We start from the raw sequence: 16,814 nt of genomic DNA, 5'->3' as shown, positions 1-16,814 counted from the left end.
GGGCACAGGCAGGGGGGTGATGTGCGTGGGATGGGGCGGGTGGGCTAAAGCCAAGGCTGTGCTGGGCTCTTCTTGGCAGGGTCTGGGCTTGGGGTGGGTGGTGGTGGTGCTGGGAAGGCGGGGGTGTTGCATCCACCCCAAATTTCACCATAGCTCTCCCCACTCCCAGCGGCACCACCTGCCTGGTACAGCCCTGGCTTTTGCCAGTGCATGGGTGGAGGCAGGGGTTGAGCTGGGGCTGCGCCAGGCAGGCGACAGCAGCGCTGGGAGGAGGGGTTGGGGGGCTATGGCGAAACTTGGGGTAGCTGCAGCACCTAGCCCCCCACCCAGTGCTGCTGCTGCCTGCCCCAAGCCCAGTCCCCGCTGAGAGGAGCTCTGCGCAGCCCAGGCTCCAGCCTGCAGCTGCAGCCCCCCTGCCTTGCCTTGTGCAGACTCAGGGGGAACATACCCCCTTCCCCATGCCTCCTCGGATTAGCCACGGCTCTGTCCTGTGTTCCGTCCCTCCCTGGCTGGGCAGCGCCTGCCCCAGACCCTGTCCTACTCTCTCCTTCGCTGTGGGTGATGTTGATCTGTGCCCCCCCATGCCACTTCCATCTTTCCTTCCCCTTCCATGACAACAGACTGACCAGCTGCACGCAGCTCTCCAAGCTGCCGGCCTGTGCTCCTCGCTGCCTGTGGCTGCGCGCATGCACGGGTATTTATCAGGCCATTTTCCAATACAGCCAATTTCCTTCATACTGGTGCAGATCTGATATTGGACCAATGTATCAGTGCACCTCTACAGATTGGGTACCTATCTGATATGCATGTAAGTGGAGTACACGATACAAATAAAAGCATACTAGGCACTGAATTGTAACAGTTTGTTAAAATGGGGTAACTACAGTGCTGCTAAAGGTTTTGAGAGGGATTTTCCATGTGGTTTTTAAACTTAAAATAGTGACCAGGTATGGCATATCGCAAACTAGAAAGTCTGTTTTCTGAAATTCTATCATTAACTTGGCAGATTTGATGAAAAGGAAAATGTGTCCAACTGCATCCAGTTGAAAACATCAGTCATTAAAGGCATTAAGAGCCAATTGATAGATCAGTTTCCTGTTATTGAACCATGGCTAAACCAAATTATGCCAAAGAAAGACCCTGTCAAAATAGTAAGATGGTAAGTTTCTCTTATAATCTAAGCTTCCAAACTGCCTTGATATTTATTTACTTTGTTTTTTTACTATGCTTCACTGAAACGCAATCTGTTTTGAGAAGCACTTTTCTCTTGGGCATTCTAGATAAGAGTATATGTAAGGTCTTTAATTTAACATATGGTATCTTTTGGATATGGGCATCACAACAATTTGAGAAGGTTAATTTATCAGGTGATCTGTAGAACCAAAATACCATTTGGTAGGAGATTTGCTCTTAAGGAATACTGGATATAATTATTCTAGAGAATCTCTTAGCCGTGTACAAAAAAACCCTTCACATCTTATTTGCTCTTATGTGGATAACTAGATATGGGAGGAGTGCGTTAGGGGGAAGTGGAAAACTGGAGACTCTCCAGGACCAGCATTTTGCTTAAACAGTACCCACACATACAAATTGTTCTAATTTGCAGATGTGGAAGGTTAAATATTTAGACGGAGGTTCCAGGAGCACTTTTTCCCCCCCTCCCTCTCCTCTACTTTTGGACTTCTGTGTATGATTCAGTTGATTCTATTTTTATACAATGTCTAGTATATTCATGCTTGCTTTTCACTATAAAATGTTAAATGTTTATAAACAGAGAAGCTAAACTTAGTGACTGAAGGGATGCAGGGGATGTGTATCATTGCTGAGGAGAGAATATACTGAAGGACACAATATACAAAGTTAACAAGAAAATTTGTGACTTGCAGAGAGATGCAGGAAGGATTGATTTCTATGAAATATTCTGTCAATAAACATTACCCTAAAGGATTAATTGACTATTAGAATAACTCTTTTATCTTGCAGCCATGAACATATAGAAATCCTCACAGTAAATGGAGAATTGCTGTTCTTCAGGCAAAGAGAAGGGACTTTTTACCCGACGCTAAGGTTACTTCACAAATGTAAGTCTACTGGGCATTGCCAGAGGGAACATAGTGTCCGTGAGGTACCTGGGTAGCTGCTGTAATGACCATAGGTCACAAAACTTTCAGTTACATCTCGCACTTAAAACAATAAAAAAAAAAAAATACAGGAATGGCTCACTTCAGTAATGTAAAGGTGAAAAAAGACCCACCACATCACTTGCATCTTTCTGTGTCAATGCAGGCTTGTCCCCTCTAGAATGTTTGTACAGTTTTGGGCAATTAAGTTCTTAAATATCCAAGTTTCCAAAATTTACTTGGATTGAAGATAGTGATGTTTAAGAACTATATTGGGCAGAGCATTACAAAAATTCTTGAGAGATTTTCCTGCAATTTGGTGTAAACTTCGTATAATTTCATCCCCTTCTTCTTGGTTGTATCCTCTTTTATTCTGCCCAGTGTTTTGTTAGAACCTTTTTGTTTCTTTTAAATAGTTATAAGTGGCTACCACAAAAAAATGCCCTTGAGTGCTTTTTCTGTGGAGATGATGATCAAGCTCTTTCCCTTCTTGCCCCTTGTTCTGAAACATCTGAATCCATGCCTTGGATACTTTGGCTGCTCTTCTCTACATTTCTTGTTTATATTATCCTGGTAGCAAAGGATAACCTTGCCAAGAGCACCTAAATTCAATGAGATTTCGGCTTGTAAGTAAGTTGGGCCCTTCTGGACAATTCCAGTAAAGTTTTCATAACTCTTTGCAATATTCTAAGCATGGCTTGGCAAGAGTTAGCTACTTCTGTGGTACTTGTCTTTCCTTTCCACTTCTGTCTCCCTCTGAATCTTTGCAAGCTTCATGGTTTGGATCCTGACACATTTAGGCTTTAGTTTTTATTCAGAAGAGGACTTGTTTTTGTGAGGTGACTGTAGCAGTGTTAAGCACTTATGTAGCAATGCTGTCAGGAAACCTTACCAAAATTGTTGCCTTTTGTGTTGATCTGTGTGGGAGATTTGTGTTTGGCTGCTTTCCTAGTCTCCTCCAACAATGTGTAGTGATAAATCTCAGATTTCTACTGCTCTAATACCTTTGATTGCATGTAGACCATGGAGGTGTTGAGCGACGTGAATAATTGATGTTGTGGTGATATTTAATACTTGATTTCCTTCCTCCCCCATCCTTTCTAGATCCTTTTATTTTACCACATCAGCAAGTAGATAAAGGAGCCATTAAATTTGTACTCAGTGGAGCTAATATAATGTGTCCTGGCTTAACGTCTCCTGGAGCAAAACTTTACCCTGCTGCTGCTGATACGGTTGTTGTATCCTTCTTTGGTCAGGTATACTTTGTTTGCCATGAAACGAGGGAACTTTCTACTTGTGTATTCAATATTTTAATATGAATTGTAATTACTTTTGTTTTTTGCTAACTTAAGAGTGTCTGGTAATTTGCTAAGGGGTAGAGGCATTGGACCATTGTTGATGCAGAGTGAATGAGTTGTTTGGGTTTGGGGACACAAGAAAAACTGTAGTAATGAGTGTGACTTTTATCTAAATGCTCACAAACAGCCAGGATCCTGTTTCACTAATCTAAAACAAATATTTTGATGGACAAATTGGCCCCAACATTAAATCAGCCAAAGCAGCATAAAGAGAAACAAGAAAGGAGAGATTGAATTGACTCTGTAAAAGCTAGTGAAAAGATACTAGTCATAAGCCTTGCTCAGCCACATAATGAAGGGATCCTGATGCCACTGAAGTTGACATTGTTTGTAATTAATCTCATTGGAGCTGGGAATTTGCTCCATGCCTCCTGCTGGACTGCAGCATATATGAAGGGGAAAGGTGGTAGCTAGCCTTGATGATCTCAAATGCCTCTAATGTTCTGCAGCTTTTAGTAAGTCTTTTTTTTAAAGCAGGATTAGTTAGCATATCACAGTGTTGGCCCTGATGAAAATGAAGATTTATCTGACTTATTTATGGGTAATGTTTCATTTCTGTTCTCCTGACAAGGAAACCTAAAATGATGTCCCAGGTATAGGTACATTATTTTTCTAGGAGGGGAAAGGAACCTTGTTTTTTCTCTGTTGGGCAGAGGAGGCAAGGATGACTGTTACGTTTTATATAATTCTTTTATTTAATTGTCATTCGAAGATGGTAACAGCTGCAGGTATCTTGTGCATGATGATTCGGCAGTCTAATATACTTAAAATATTTGAGAATATGAATGCTTATGTTAAAGGGGCAAGAGTTCAGTTGCACTCCTCTGCAAGGTATTTCTTCTTTTGTTGCTTTTACTTTGCAGCGAGATGCCGTTCTTTAAAATCTGTTTTCCTTAGCTGTAGCATGTAGGCAATAATGGCAGAAGGAAAACAACATGCACTGTGTGTTGGAGTCATGAAGATGTCAGCTGAGGACATGTAAGTCTTACAACCTGCTGTTTGTCATAATCATAATCCTCCGTTCTTTGTGGAATGGAGAGGTTGTGCTAAGGGTTTCTAAGTTGTTTCTGCACCACCATATTTTCAAATACAAAACTCATTGAGGCCTCTCTCATGGGAGTCATTTTAAGTATGGGGAATTAAAAAAAATATTTTCCCTATATCTGCAGGATAAAATCTCAGACTGTGTGTGTATGCCTTTTGTTTGAGAAAAGTGGAGAATAAAGCTTCTTCTGTCACTTGACTGGTATTGGCTTGCTAATTTCCATTGCTTGACTTTTTTTGTCAAGACCTTGGAGCATCTCTACATGGAATGCTTGTTACCTGATGGGATATTGTGTGCTGAGCAAGAGCTGTAATTTAGGATCTAGGAGAGTGATTCCTCAACCAGGGTGCCATGGCAGACTGGGTCTCATAGACAGCATTTTAACGGTGCTGCTGGGAAAGAGGAGATAAGTAAGATAAGCACAGGCTCTGGTGAGGAGATAAGTATAGACTCTTTCCTTCCAGCTACTTCTTCTCCCCCCCACCCCGCCCCCTCCACTGTAGCACAGGCTTCTCCATGCTAGCTGCTTCTCTTCCTTCCCAGCCACTGTTCAACTGAGTAAGCGCTGTAATAAATATAGTTTTTGAAATTAGGGTACTGCTCAATTTATAAGTTATGGAGGGGTGCCTTGAGTTTAAAAAAAAAAAAGGAAAAGAGGACCACTGATTTAGGAGGCTGGAATCCATCATGCTGATATTATTGTGTGTACGAAGATTAGGAGTCCCACTGGCCCTTCTCTGCGACTTGTCCTTATTCTTTGTTCTGCACCTTGTTCATCTCCTTTGCATGGCATTCATCCTTGTGCTGATTAGGTAGTTTGGCTAAGCTCTCCTGAAACTCAGAGGCCCATTCAAGGGAGAAAATAAAGGGGAAAAACCTACTAGAGGAAGCATGAAAGAGAATGTGAAAAGAAAGGGGACATTTCTTCTAGTTGTCAAGGCAGGCTGAGGAAGGTATCTCTTATTTCTGAAGTACAATTATTGTTAAATTTCCAAAAGTGCATAAGTGACTTGGGAACTTCTGAATTTCTCCCTATTTGCTTATTTAATACTTCATATGTTTATACTGTCCTATAAACAGCCCTGAGACGTGGGTAGATACTGCAACTTAGGGGAAGATGTGTCCTGGTCCGTGGTCTGCAGTGACTTTGGCAAATCATTGAACAATGTTGGAGCTAGAGCACAGATTGCCTACTTGCTAGCTCAGTGCTCTTAACAGCTGACACTTCCCTGACCCCACGAGATAAGTAGAATAGAAAGGAGAAAAGAAAGTAAAGAAAAGGAGACTAGACATAACCCAGACACTGTGCAGGGTTATGGCTGTGCTTTGTTTCGTCATCTGCTGTTGACTTTTACTGTATTGCTGTCTCACCATTTTGGTGGTTGTGCACTAGAAAGCAATGCTGGAAGGTTGTTAATTGCTTACGGTTGGGCAGATTAATAGATTAATGGGGCAGTTGCCTCCGAAGTGAAAGTCTCCAGAGGTCCCCATTTTAATTCTGAAACCTGGAATACTTGTGTGTGCTGTCCTGCTTCTGATTAGCAGTAAAATCCTATGCATCACCTGTTTTAAACTAATGGAGAGGAAATTAATGCAAACGGCATGATTTTTGTTACTCCGTTTTGATTTAATATAAGACTTTAAGCAACAATAATATCACATCTCTAGCACCGGGCAGATTTCAAGTGCTTTTGTTAGTGCTTGTAATTGACTTTCAGGGGGTAGTTACCTTCATTTTACAAATAGGAAGCTATTGTGAAGTAGTTTGTTTGTAACCATGGTTTTAGTAGCTCAGCTGAAATTAGAAATTGCAAATGCAGGATTCCAGTGATGTGTTCAGTTTGAGACCTTGCCACCAAGTGTTCCGTCAATTGGTTATAATTTAGTAGAAAATAAGCAAGTATTAGAGTTGAATGAGTAACAAGGCCCTATGTTGGCCTTGGCTGTCTGAGCTGTTGGGGTCCTAAGTGAAAGATTTAATTCTAGACAAGAGTCAGGAGCCAAGATTTATGTCACTAGGAAGAAGGATGGTCATAGGTCACTGCTACTGCTTGATGCTTCATTAAGGAGACTAAGAACATGGGCTTTGGAGGACGCTGCACATTTCCCCCTTTTCAGCAAGAAAGGAGGATGATGCCGTGGAAATTTAGTATGGGAAGTGGCATATAGATCCACAGGCATATAGATCTATGCACTTTATGGACAGAATGGATGTCCATTTGGTGATGCAAATAACCTGATTAGTAAAACTGTTCACCTGAAGTGAAGCCTAATGTTCATTGCTAAGGATGCAGTCTTTGCTCTACTTTCCTGCAACACTGCACTGCTAAAAAAAAAATAATTGGGAACTTAATCTTATCACCATACTTCTTCTGTCTCTGGTATATCATCCATTTGATTCCTACCTCAGGGTTTATTTTTCCATTGAGTACTTTTAAGGTACTTAAAGGCAAGTTCAGGATATGTTGAAAAGGTGGTATACTATTTTTAACATGATTGCAAACTAATAAACCTGCCTCTACACTTTTCCCTTCCTTTCACAGTGAGAAAGTCAACAAAGGGATTGGCATTGAAAATATTCATTATTTAAATGATGGCCTTTGGCATATGAAGACGTACAAGTGAAACAAAAGAAACTGTGCAACTCCAAAGGAATGCACTTAGATTAAATGTGGACTGCTTCGTAACTCCTTCTGTTTTTAATGTGACTGAATGTACAAATTATTTTGTTCTGTGGCTATGCTAAATAAATCAAGTGAATGCTAACATATTGCTAGCTGCAATAGTTTTCTAGCGTTTATTACAATCCTTGAGCTTTTATGCTAAACCTATCTTCTCAACGTTTTTGAAGATTTAAAAAAAAAAGTGCATTCATGAACGTAAATAGAATATTTCCTGTGAAGAGAAGTCAAGAGAGAGAATTCAATGCTCTTTCCTAGCCAAGTAATAAAAATTGGGTGTAACCTATATCCTAATACTGTTCCACAACTCATTTGCCTCTGTTAACAGATGATTTAGATTGTCTGTTATACAGTTCCTAAATTTTGAACATATAAAATAGACTTTAAAAAAAGCCTTATACTTTATTAACTATGATTTAATTTATTGTTAAGCATTTATCAGCTTGAGTAGATTTATGTTAATAGTTTTGTTTTCTTTTCAAGATGCAGGCAGTCTATAGGATTTAAAGCAAATGCACTGTATATAGATGTGATTTTCCTCTGGGGGTTCATATTTGGGAGATACAGGGTGTCACAAATCCTCACTTACTACACAATGTTTGAGACTGACCAATTTCCAGAGATAACAAATTTGTGGTGGCAGTGGGCAACTTTTAATGGCTTCTGTTTTGTAAATACTAGCTAGTTGTCTAATAGACTTTAGGATCTTTACATGTTTTGGGTTGCTGTCCAGCAGATATGATATCAAAATATAATGATAACTGTTTTACAGAAACTGTTAGTATTTCTGGGTCAGGTTTTGAAATGGATCTCAATTAGACTCCAATTTAACCCAACTCATGAATGGTCAACGATTATTTTACTTTGGTATACATACAGAAAGAGGCTGCATCCTGGAACCATTTCAGAAGGTAAATTTATCACCACTCATGTAATAACTACATGGCTTTGGAAGGATTTATAATTACAGATCTGTAACTAATAATATTAGAGATGCAGGTTTCAATGTTTATGAAGGAGCTTTTGTTAGTGTTGTCTGCATGTCTATCACCTTTCCCAAGAACTAGTGACAGAATTACCCTTTACTTATTCTAAAGTTTCCTTAAATATATTACCTAACATGCTACTTAGAATCTTCAAATCACTTTAAAGAATTTACTTCCAAAAAGGAAAGCTTAAGTGCTCTAGCTATACTCCATTAGCAAAGGAAAAGGAATGAAAGCTAGAAAACTATGGTGGTTACCACAGCAGCACTGGTGAAAAAGAAAAGTTCTTTTTCATGCTAACTTCTTATTTTAAAAGAGAGGTAATTTGGTCTTCAAGTTGCATAATAAATCTTCACTGACCCTTATGAGTATGTGGGATTATATTATGTGCCTCTGTGAATTCATTTCCGTCTGCGCTAGTGAATTTATGAAGCCAGATTTTTTTTTTTCCCTTCTTAATATGAAAACCTCTTAAACGTGGCAGTGGGGTAGACCGTTCTAGGGGATAGTAGAGTTAACTTTTTGCCTTTTGACTCCTGTTGCTGGAGCAGGACCATTTCTTTCTTATTAATGTTAAAACTAAATCTTCACTTAAGGCTGGGCAAAGGAAGTAGGGGTTAGAAGAATGGACTATAAGGTGGATAGAAAACTAGCTGGATCATCGGGCTCGGAGGCTATTAATGGCTTGATGTCTAGGTGACAGTTGGTATCAAGTGAAGTGCCCCAGGGGTTGGTCCTGGGGCTGGTTTCGTTCACTATCTTCATCGGTGACCTGGAAGATGGGAAGGGGTTGCACCCTCAGCAGGTTTGAAGATGACACCAAGCTGGCAGGAATAGTAGATATGCTGGAAGGTAGGGCTAGGATTCGGAGAGACCTCAATAAACTGGAAGATTGGACCAAAAAAATCTTGTGAGGTTCAATTAGAAGTGCAAAGTCTTGCGCTTAGGGTGGAACAATCCCATGCACCGTTGAGACAGGCTGGGGACTGATTGGCCAAGCAGCGGCTCTGTAGAAAAGGATCTGGGGGGTTACGTTGGACAGTAACTGAATAAGCCAACAGTGTTCTCTTGTGAAGAAGGCTAACAGCACACTGGGCTGCATTAGTAGGAGTGTTGCCAGCAGATTGAGGTAAGTGATTCTTCCCCTCTATTCTGCACCCGTGAGGCCACATTTGGAGTACAGCATTCAGCTTTGGGCCCCCTGCTATAGAAAGGATGTGGACAAATTGGAGAGTCCAGTGGAGGACACCAAAAATGGTGAGGGGGTTGGGGGACATGATTTATGAGGTGAAGCTGAGGGAACTGAGTTTATTTAGTCTGGAGATGAGAAGACAGAGCAGATTTAATAGCAGCCTTCAACTGCCTGAAGGGAGGTTCAAAAGAGGATAGAGCTGGGCTGTTCTCAGTGGCAGCAGACAACTGAACAAGGAGCAATGGGCTCAAGTTGCAGCAGGAGACGTTTAGGTTAGATATTAGGAGGAGCTTTCTCACCAGAAGGGTAGTAAAGCATGAGAACAGGCTACCCAGAGAGGTTGTGGTATCTCCATCCTCAGAGGTTTTTAAGACATGGGTAGAAAAGCCTTGGTTGGAATGATCTAGTTGGGGGTGGTCCTGCTTTGAGCAGGGGTTTGGATTAGATGTGACCTCCTGAGGTCCTTCCAACTCTAATTTTCTGTGATTCTATGAAAGGGAGAGTTAACTGGGCATGTCCCCTGCCCAAGAGATTATTTTATCAGTAACTCGGTTGAATTTGTTCCAAAGTGTCTACAAGCAAATAATTTAAAGATATCAGTTTAAAAGTACAGTCCTCATGCTGCTGAAACTAGGTGCAAGCTAGGCCTTGGATTATAATGTGGTTTTACCCATTAACATTAAAAACCTGAGTGAAGAAAACAGCTGCTCAACCAATCCCTGATAAAGATGCCAGCTCTAAAAGGGCTGCCTTTGACAGCTGCATATTCTGTGTAGCTGGGGTGAGAGGGGTGAAATATGGCAGCTACTCTCATAATGATGTTGGACACTTACAGAAGAGCTACACATGGCTGAGGCGATTCTACAACCAACAAATGCTTGTGGTAGTGTCTTCATATTCCAAAGTAGTGACAGAATCTTCATCTTGTGGAACTGCTGTGGGCTGGGTAAGTGACTTTTAAATAGAAGAAATTTCTATTTGGTGCAACTTAATTATTACAGGGGACTGTAGTGTTTGAACCTGCTCAAATATTAAGTTAATGTGTAATTTAACCAAGAGTAACAGCAGTGAGTTCCACACATTAGCATGTCTGTTAGACGACACAGCTTCTTTAAATAGATCTAACAACCAGGCTGCAACTGGAAGCTGTGCTTTTTTCTAATTCTTGCATAAGCCATAACTGTTAACGTATTTCAATAGACTCTAGCTCCTCTCTCCATAATACCATAGATATCATATTCTTAACAGGAGTGAAAACTTTTTTGCTATTATGTAAGCTAAAGTCACACAAAGCTACCCAGTAAGGTGGTGGTAGTCTCACCGTAGTTGCAATTCAAAGGAATCCTGAAGATTTAATTAATGAACATGTATAAACACTATATGGCAAACTGTACATGAATGGGTTATTAAAATGGTTTTTACTCTGTTCTGTAATTGAATCACTCTTTGAATCTAGATACATTATCATTACATTAAGAATCTTTACAAGTCAGAGGATGAGCCAACCAATTAGTAACTTATTAGATCTATAGATAAAATGGACTATGAAAATGCAGCTACAAAAGCTGTCACATGAGACAAGTGACAGGAAACAACAGCTGCACTATTTTCTCTCTTATAAAATGTATATATTTCCATTAACTTTCACAGATTTGAGTGTTATGAGAAACCAGCTTTGATCACTGGCTGAAGCTGGCTTTGTCTGAAGTTTCTTGTGTACCAGCACTTGAAGGCTCCTATGATGCTAGGAAGACCCTTTTTCTTTTTCTTTTTTTTGGTAAGGAGCAGGCAGACAGAGTTAGAAAGTAAACTTGAACTATATCACAGCAGTTGTAAAAATTAATTAAAAAATTCTAAGATGTGAAAGTAGGTCATAATCGTATTCCACGTAGTGACATTAAGCTTCACAGCATGTGCTACCTATTTCTCTGTGCCATTATCAGTAGATCTTATTAGCTTACAGTAATACAAAGGAAGTCCCCTTTAATCCTCTTGTTTCTGTAGTCAGGGCCTTGATCTTTTTATAGAAGTGTGAATCCACCATGTTTGGCCGGGCACTTCTCTGAAGGTGCTGATAGGCCTACAGTCATTTCCAGTACTTATCCTGAGGATGGGAAAAGGTACACGTGTTATGGGACAGAAGTGAGGAGTACTAATGCAGGTAATGTCTATTACAATATGGAATGAAAGGTGTAGCAGCAATGCTTCAACTCTGTTGCCTTTAATTGGAACACAAGGTTTAAACCATTTAAAGCTTCCACAGCCAAGAAAATGTCACAACTCTCTTCCAAGAGCAATCCCTGAACTGAGGAGGAACAAAAAACAGATTTCTTTTGTGCAGATTGTTTTCCCTATATCCTGCTGAGGTATAAACAGGTATTTTAGAAAGGCTCAGTAGCAATACCACGCCATCTTGGGTGCATACTCTGATATGCATCTCATGGGAGTGTACATGAAAGTACACAGACAAGAATAAAGACATGTACGTCTTCCTTTAAAACTAATTCTATCTAGTCAATTGGTGGATACTGCAACCCTGACATGGTACTTCTGAAGTGGATGTTTCTTCACATTTACTGTCTGCGTAAGAATGGAGTAGTTTGCTATCATGTCTATTCTAGAATAGACAACTGCTCCAGGCTCTACAGTGAAAGAAAGAGTTTGAAATTGTAGTTTACCAAATCTTCATTTTTGTTTTTATTTGTGTCATAGAAAGATATAAAGATTTTCAAGAAAATACCTTGAAGTTCAAAGGATCAAAAATCTTGCAAAAATATATTTAAATTACAATAGATTAAGATTCATTTGAATTTTCATTTATAAATATGTACATATACAAACACCCCATATAAATTTAAATTTATCACATAAACATTAACAGTACCTTTAACATTTCATTCCAACACTGTCAAAAGCCAGAAACATTTTTGTATAAAAAAAGACTTAAAAAAAAAGAGACCTCCTTTTCTACTTAAGAGTATTACCAAACCTTGATGTGCAAAAAATATACCCATGCCCTCAAATATGGAAATTGCACCAGTGTGTACAGATGCGAGTTGCATTATTCATTAACCACTGCATGTTCCAACAATGCATCCATCTTTTCTGCAGAGATCAGTCATTGTCTGAGTCTGCTGGAGGTAAGAAAATTAGTGCATCATTGAAGTCGTGCCCATATGCTCGCAGCCTGTAGACACCATACATCATTACGTGCATATGGTTTGGAGCCAGTCCATTGAAAGTGATGGCCATGTCGGAACAGCACCCTTCTACTACCTGTTGTGGGTGGTTAGACATTGCCTCTTTGATAAGTGAGCCAACTGATTTGGTGTTAAAGACATCTTTTCCTTCAGAATCTTCTGCATTTTCAGCAAATACTCCAGTGTACTTCAGACAGACTGCCAGTTGTTTGTCCTCTGAGAGCTTCCAAATCATACCTCCCTGCTCTGGGCACTTATCTGGGTCTTCAAAAACTTTGGAGAGTCGTCTTAGTGACTCGATACTTAAAACAATCCCTCCCTCACCGTCGACATACTCGAGGTCACCTGATTTTACAGTATGACCTATATAAAAAGGCTGTGATGAATCTTTCTTGAGCAAGAAATATTTAAGATTTTCTATGATGGCAAATGTAGTCGGATATGCCAGAAAGAACCAGTTGTACTCATCTTTATAGTGGCCGTAGGCTAATTTATAAGCTTTCCTCATCATTGCCCACATGTCATCTGTGTTAAGAGCGATAGAATCAAACACCTTCACTTTTTCAGAGCTGTAGAATTCTGCCTTGTCGCAGTGTTTGCTCCAGGTTTCTTTCACTGCAGCCCATTGTCCAAGATCCTTAGGTTTCACAAGGATAATACAATAAACACGGATGCTTTGACTGAGTTCCACGCGCTCCACTTCAGACAGATTAGACACATCTTCCTGGTTCGGGGCTTGGATGTGATGGTGCTCGTGGTGACGTACTTTAGTCCAATAACCTGTCTTTATGTGTCCTAGGAACGTGACCAACACGCAGAAAATCCCTCCCAATAGCACGCCTTTCACGAAAGAAGTGCTTTCGGAAATCATTTTTCCTGGAAAGGAAAAACACCTTCGGATATTACACCAGAACTTCTACTAAGGTCTATTCTCCACAGCATGTCAAACTGTTAACCTGGCACCATGGACTCAATTACTTTCAAGCTGCGGTGCACGGGCAGAAGAGCAGGGGATTAAGCTACCGCTTGTGCGGGAGATCTGGACGCAAATACCTTGCGAAAGAGTTTAAGCTTAACGTCGTTCTGAACCTGGTGCTGCAGCCGCACATTCAACGAACTCATCTGCGTGCTTGGGCCACTGAGAGGTGGAGCTGTCACAGTGGGTGACAGGGCGAGGAAGTCACTGGAGGGCCAATTCAGTGTGGGATTCAATGAAGAATCTGCTAAAAGGCCAGGAGAAGGTTTCCTTCCTCAGCACGGGGGCAGCCGCCCCTCACCTCCGTCCCTTCCAGGGGCCCAGGGTCCCTGGCTGGTGTGCGTGTAGAGTGCTGCGGTGAGACAAGGACCAGGTCTCTGCCACCGAGGGTCTGCCCTGGGCAGGAGCCTGTTTTCTCTTCACCAGCCCTGCGCTGGCGGCAGGCCGTGGCCGGGCAGGGCTGCTGGGCCCACAGGAGCAGCGGTACCGGTGACACGGGGCAAGGGGGTGGCACACACCAACCCCAGCGATGGAGCAGCCTGTACCCCTCCCCCTTCCCGGCATCCCCGGGGCGGCGGCTGCCTGCCCATCCCCGCCCCCTCCCATGGCACCGCCCACTCACCGGGACCAGCGGGCGCACGGGATGAAGCTGAACACCCCGCGAACCGCACAGGAAGGCGGGCCTACTTCCCCTTCCGGCCACGTGGCGGAGGTGCCGCGGAGCGTCCCTTCTAGCCAACTTCCTGCCTCCGGTCGCTGGTCGTGGCGGCTGGGGGGCGGGGCTCGCAGGCTACCCTCCCTCCCCAGGCGCGCACGGCGGCCCGGGCGCACCCTTTGCCCGGCAGGGACACGCGTGTGGCGCACACTGTATGGCAGGAACACGCGTGTGACGCGCACCATGCATGGATGTGTGTGGTGCACCCGGTGCATGGCAGGGACACGCGTGTGGTGCACCCCATACGTGGCAGGCACACGCGTGCGGTGTATACTGTGCGTGGCGAGGACACGTATACTCAGCACATGCAGCAGGCAGCAAGGTCGCCTTGCAGTCAGGGTGTTGCCAAGGGCCCCGGTGAAGCCCAGGGGCAGAGCCCCCCCTGGCCCTTCCTCAAGGGGGTCTCACCTCACTGGGTCCCACACAGACATCCTGGGTCTGTGTGCGGCAGGGCAGTTCAGTCTCTTCCGCCCGCAGCTTCTACCCCTGCCCCAGAAGGGGCGAGTCTGGGGGCCCGCTCCCCTCCCAGGTTGTGAAAGCAGAGGGTAAGAGCAGGGCTCTTCCTAGCCCCGTGGGCCCGGGAGAGGCACCTTTCCCTGGAAGGAAATTAGGAAACAAATTGAAGCTGAAGTGTAACGAAAGGGCTCAGGCAGGCAAGGAGAGGCTGAAACTCTTCTGTGTGAACAAATCGAGGTAAGGATTTGCTTCCTGTAGGTTGTCCTGGGTGGTTGTGCTGGGAAAGGCTCGTGGCTGCTTGTCAGCCCTGGAGCCACCCCCGATGCTGCCAACCCTGCTGTGTCTGTGAGTCAGACTCTTAAAAATCAAGAGACTGGGAGTGTAAAGCATGAGATGCTGTTTTTGAAATGCATGTGTGCAGTTCTCGGGGCAAAGGCAGTGGGGCGCAGAGCCCCAGCCCGCAGTGGGCAGCTTGCCTCTGCCTTGCGCACACATTCGGGGGGCACGTGCCCCACATGTCTCCGCCGGCCCTGGGGTCTCATTTACCCCACTCTCTCCTTTACCGTGGGGGCCTCAATCTCCCTCCTGCCCCTTCCCTTCCACAGACTTACCAGCTTGGCACTCTCTACATGTACCAGAGGAAAAAAATCCTGAGATTTGATCTATCGAGATCATGAGTCAGAGTTAATATGACTTGGCAATCCAGATTCACAGAAGTTTAGGGCTGGAAGGGACCTCATGAGATCATGGGGTCCAGTCCCCCTGCTCTGGGCAGGAAATCGGGAGTCTCATGATTTTTTCATGAGAGTTGGCGGCATTACTGCGTCACCAACTACAATAGGTTGGCAAGACTCCCTTCCCTGGAGGCTAAACAAAAGGAGCCCTGAAAGGTGCCTTTCTGGGGTGGTTCTTGGTATGATAGAAAGTTACATTCGAGGTCTGGGGTTGGAGGGGAAGGTTGCTCACCAGCAGAGCTGCGTTAGTTGTGGGAAGGTTTTCACAGGCCTGACTGGAAAAACCAGGAACTGAGTGGGAGGTGTGTGTAAATTGGTTGCAGTGGTGCATGTGACAGCATCAGACCAATTCGTCACCTTCAATTGTTTGGGCCTAGGCCCAGTAAGTAACTTATTGGCCTCCCTCAGGTGGGGAGGCTGCAGGAAAGGTGACGACTGAGTACTTGGGACAAATAATAGTGAAAACAGGGACAGGAGTGGAGGCCACAGGTTCATGACAAGAGTGCCAAAGAGGTGGGGGGTGGGGGGGTGGATGGCACTGAGCAGAGCACGCTGGCTGTCAAATGAGTCCAAAGAGCCAGCGGACGCTGCCCCGTGATACTCTGCTTGGAGATGGGAACGAACAAGGGCAAGGAAAACGGCCCCACAGCTTCTGGGGTGTGACAGCATCAGAAACCTGCTAAAAGTCAGTAGCTGGTAGGAGCTACAGGTGTGATACAGTCTTCAGGAAGAGACAGAAATGGATCTTGTCCTGGAGCTTATTGGAAAGGCAGACTTGGACGTCTGAGCAAGGAAACTGCCAGCTGCTACCACGGCAGGGCAACAGGACTTGGTACGTGCTCCCTGTTTGTATAAGAGATCCCAATTTGTGTTATCAGTTTCTTCCCCTAAAAGCAACAGCCAACAACAAGTCCCCAGGGTCAGCTAAGTGCTTGGGTGAAGGAGGGTCAGCAGTATCAGTATTCTGCGGAAGTCAATTCTGTGGGCATCGCACGTGCACGCGGCTGCTCCTGATAATAGACCCAAGGGGCCGGACCTGAGTCGACTGAGGCTGATGAGGGTACGGTACTCTATAAAGCAATCTGGTCGTTGCTGAACTGGGATAATTGTGCTCTTAAAATAGGAGGAGAAACGTTTTGAAGTGATAGTAACGGCTAGACTAACCCCTTCACAAGGTAATTGATCCAACCGCAATAATGGTTCTTAGAGACAGCAGTAGGCAAGTGTGCCTGCTTCTCTGCACAAAAAGAGGTGTAATTTTTCATAGCTGGAGAAAGTAAGGAGAAGACTATAGGAAGAGCCTTTGATATTTGCAGCGAGTTTGTAAATGGTGGCCAGAGTTTGCAGTATA

The 16,814-nt window shown here is 43.5% G+C and overlaps 2 protein-coding genes across 3 annotated transcripts in view; one reads left to right on the top strand and one right to left on the bottom strand.

The window, feature by feature from the left end:
- MCTS1 (MCTS1, re-initiation and release factor) overlaps positions 1-8,573 on the top strand; it is an 11,041-nt gene extending 2,468 nt beyond the window's left edge. Inside the window, exons 2-6 of the mRNA XM_019521585.1 lie at positions 1,007-1,159; positions 1,984-2,081; positions 3,225-3,358; positions 4,389-4,456; positions 7,067-8,573. Coding sequence (XP_019377130.1) covers positions 1,007-1,159; positions 1,984-2,081; positions 3,225-3,358; positions 4,389-4,456; positions 7,067-7,148 — 535 coding nt within the window. The 3' untranslated portion in view covers positions 7,149-8,573. The remainder of the gene's footprint in view (positions 1-1,006; positions 1,160-1,983; positions 2,082-3,224; positions 3,359-4,388; positions 4,457-7,066) is intronic.
- A 3,482-nt stretch (positions 8,574-12,055) lies between these two features.
- Positions 12,056-14,260, bottom strand: C1GALT1C1 (C1GALT1 specific chaperone 1). 2 transcript variants are annotated; one of them, XM_019521583.1, is made up of 2 exons: positions 14,181-14,260; positions 12,056-13,458 (listed from the first exon to the last, which is right to left on the bottom strand). In XM_019521583.1, exon 2 carries the CDS (start codon positions 13,451-13,453, stop codon positions 12,497-12,499), a length of 957 nt encoding a protein of 318 aa, XP_019377128.1. In that variant the 5' UTR covers positions 13,454-13,458; positions 14,181-14,260; the 3' UTR covers positions 12,056-12,496. The 2 variants fall into 2 exon arrangements, with proteins under 2 accessions (XP_019377128.1, XP_019377129.1); XM_019521584.1 differs by lacking the exon at positions 14,181-14,260 and adding an exon at positions 13,636-14,047.
- Positions 14,261-16,814: the final 2,554 nt, after the last annotated feature.

This window comes from Gavialis gangeticus, unplaced genomic scaffold (genome assembly GCF_001723915.1).
Source record: "Gavialis gangeticus isolate Ggan-Ray unplaced genomic scaffold, GavGan_comp1, whole genome shotgun sequence".
NCBI classification, from domain to species: domain Eukaryota; kingdom Metazoa; phylum Chordata; order Crocodylia; family Gavialidae; genus Gavialis; species Gavialis gangeticus.
Note: the sequence above shows the minus strand (reverse complement) of the source record. Positions and strands in the feature narration are given on the sequence as shown.

Excerpts from the sequence above, each read along its gene's own strand:
- C1GALT1C1 (XM_019521583.1), bottom strand. The coding sequence starts at position 13,453 with ATGATTTCCGAAAGCACTTCTTTCGTGAAAGGCGTGCTATTGGGAGGG.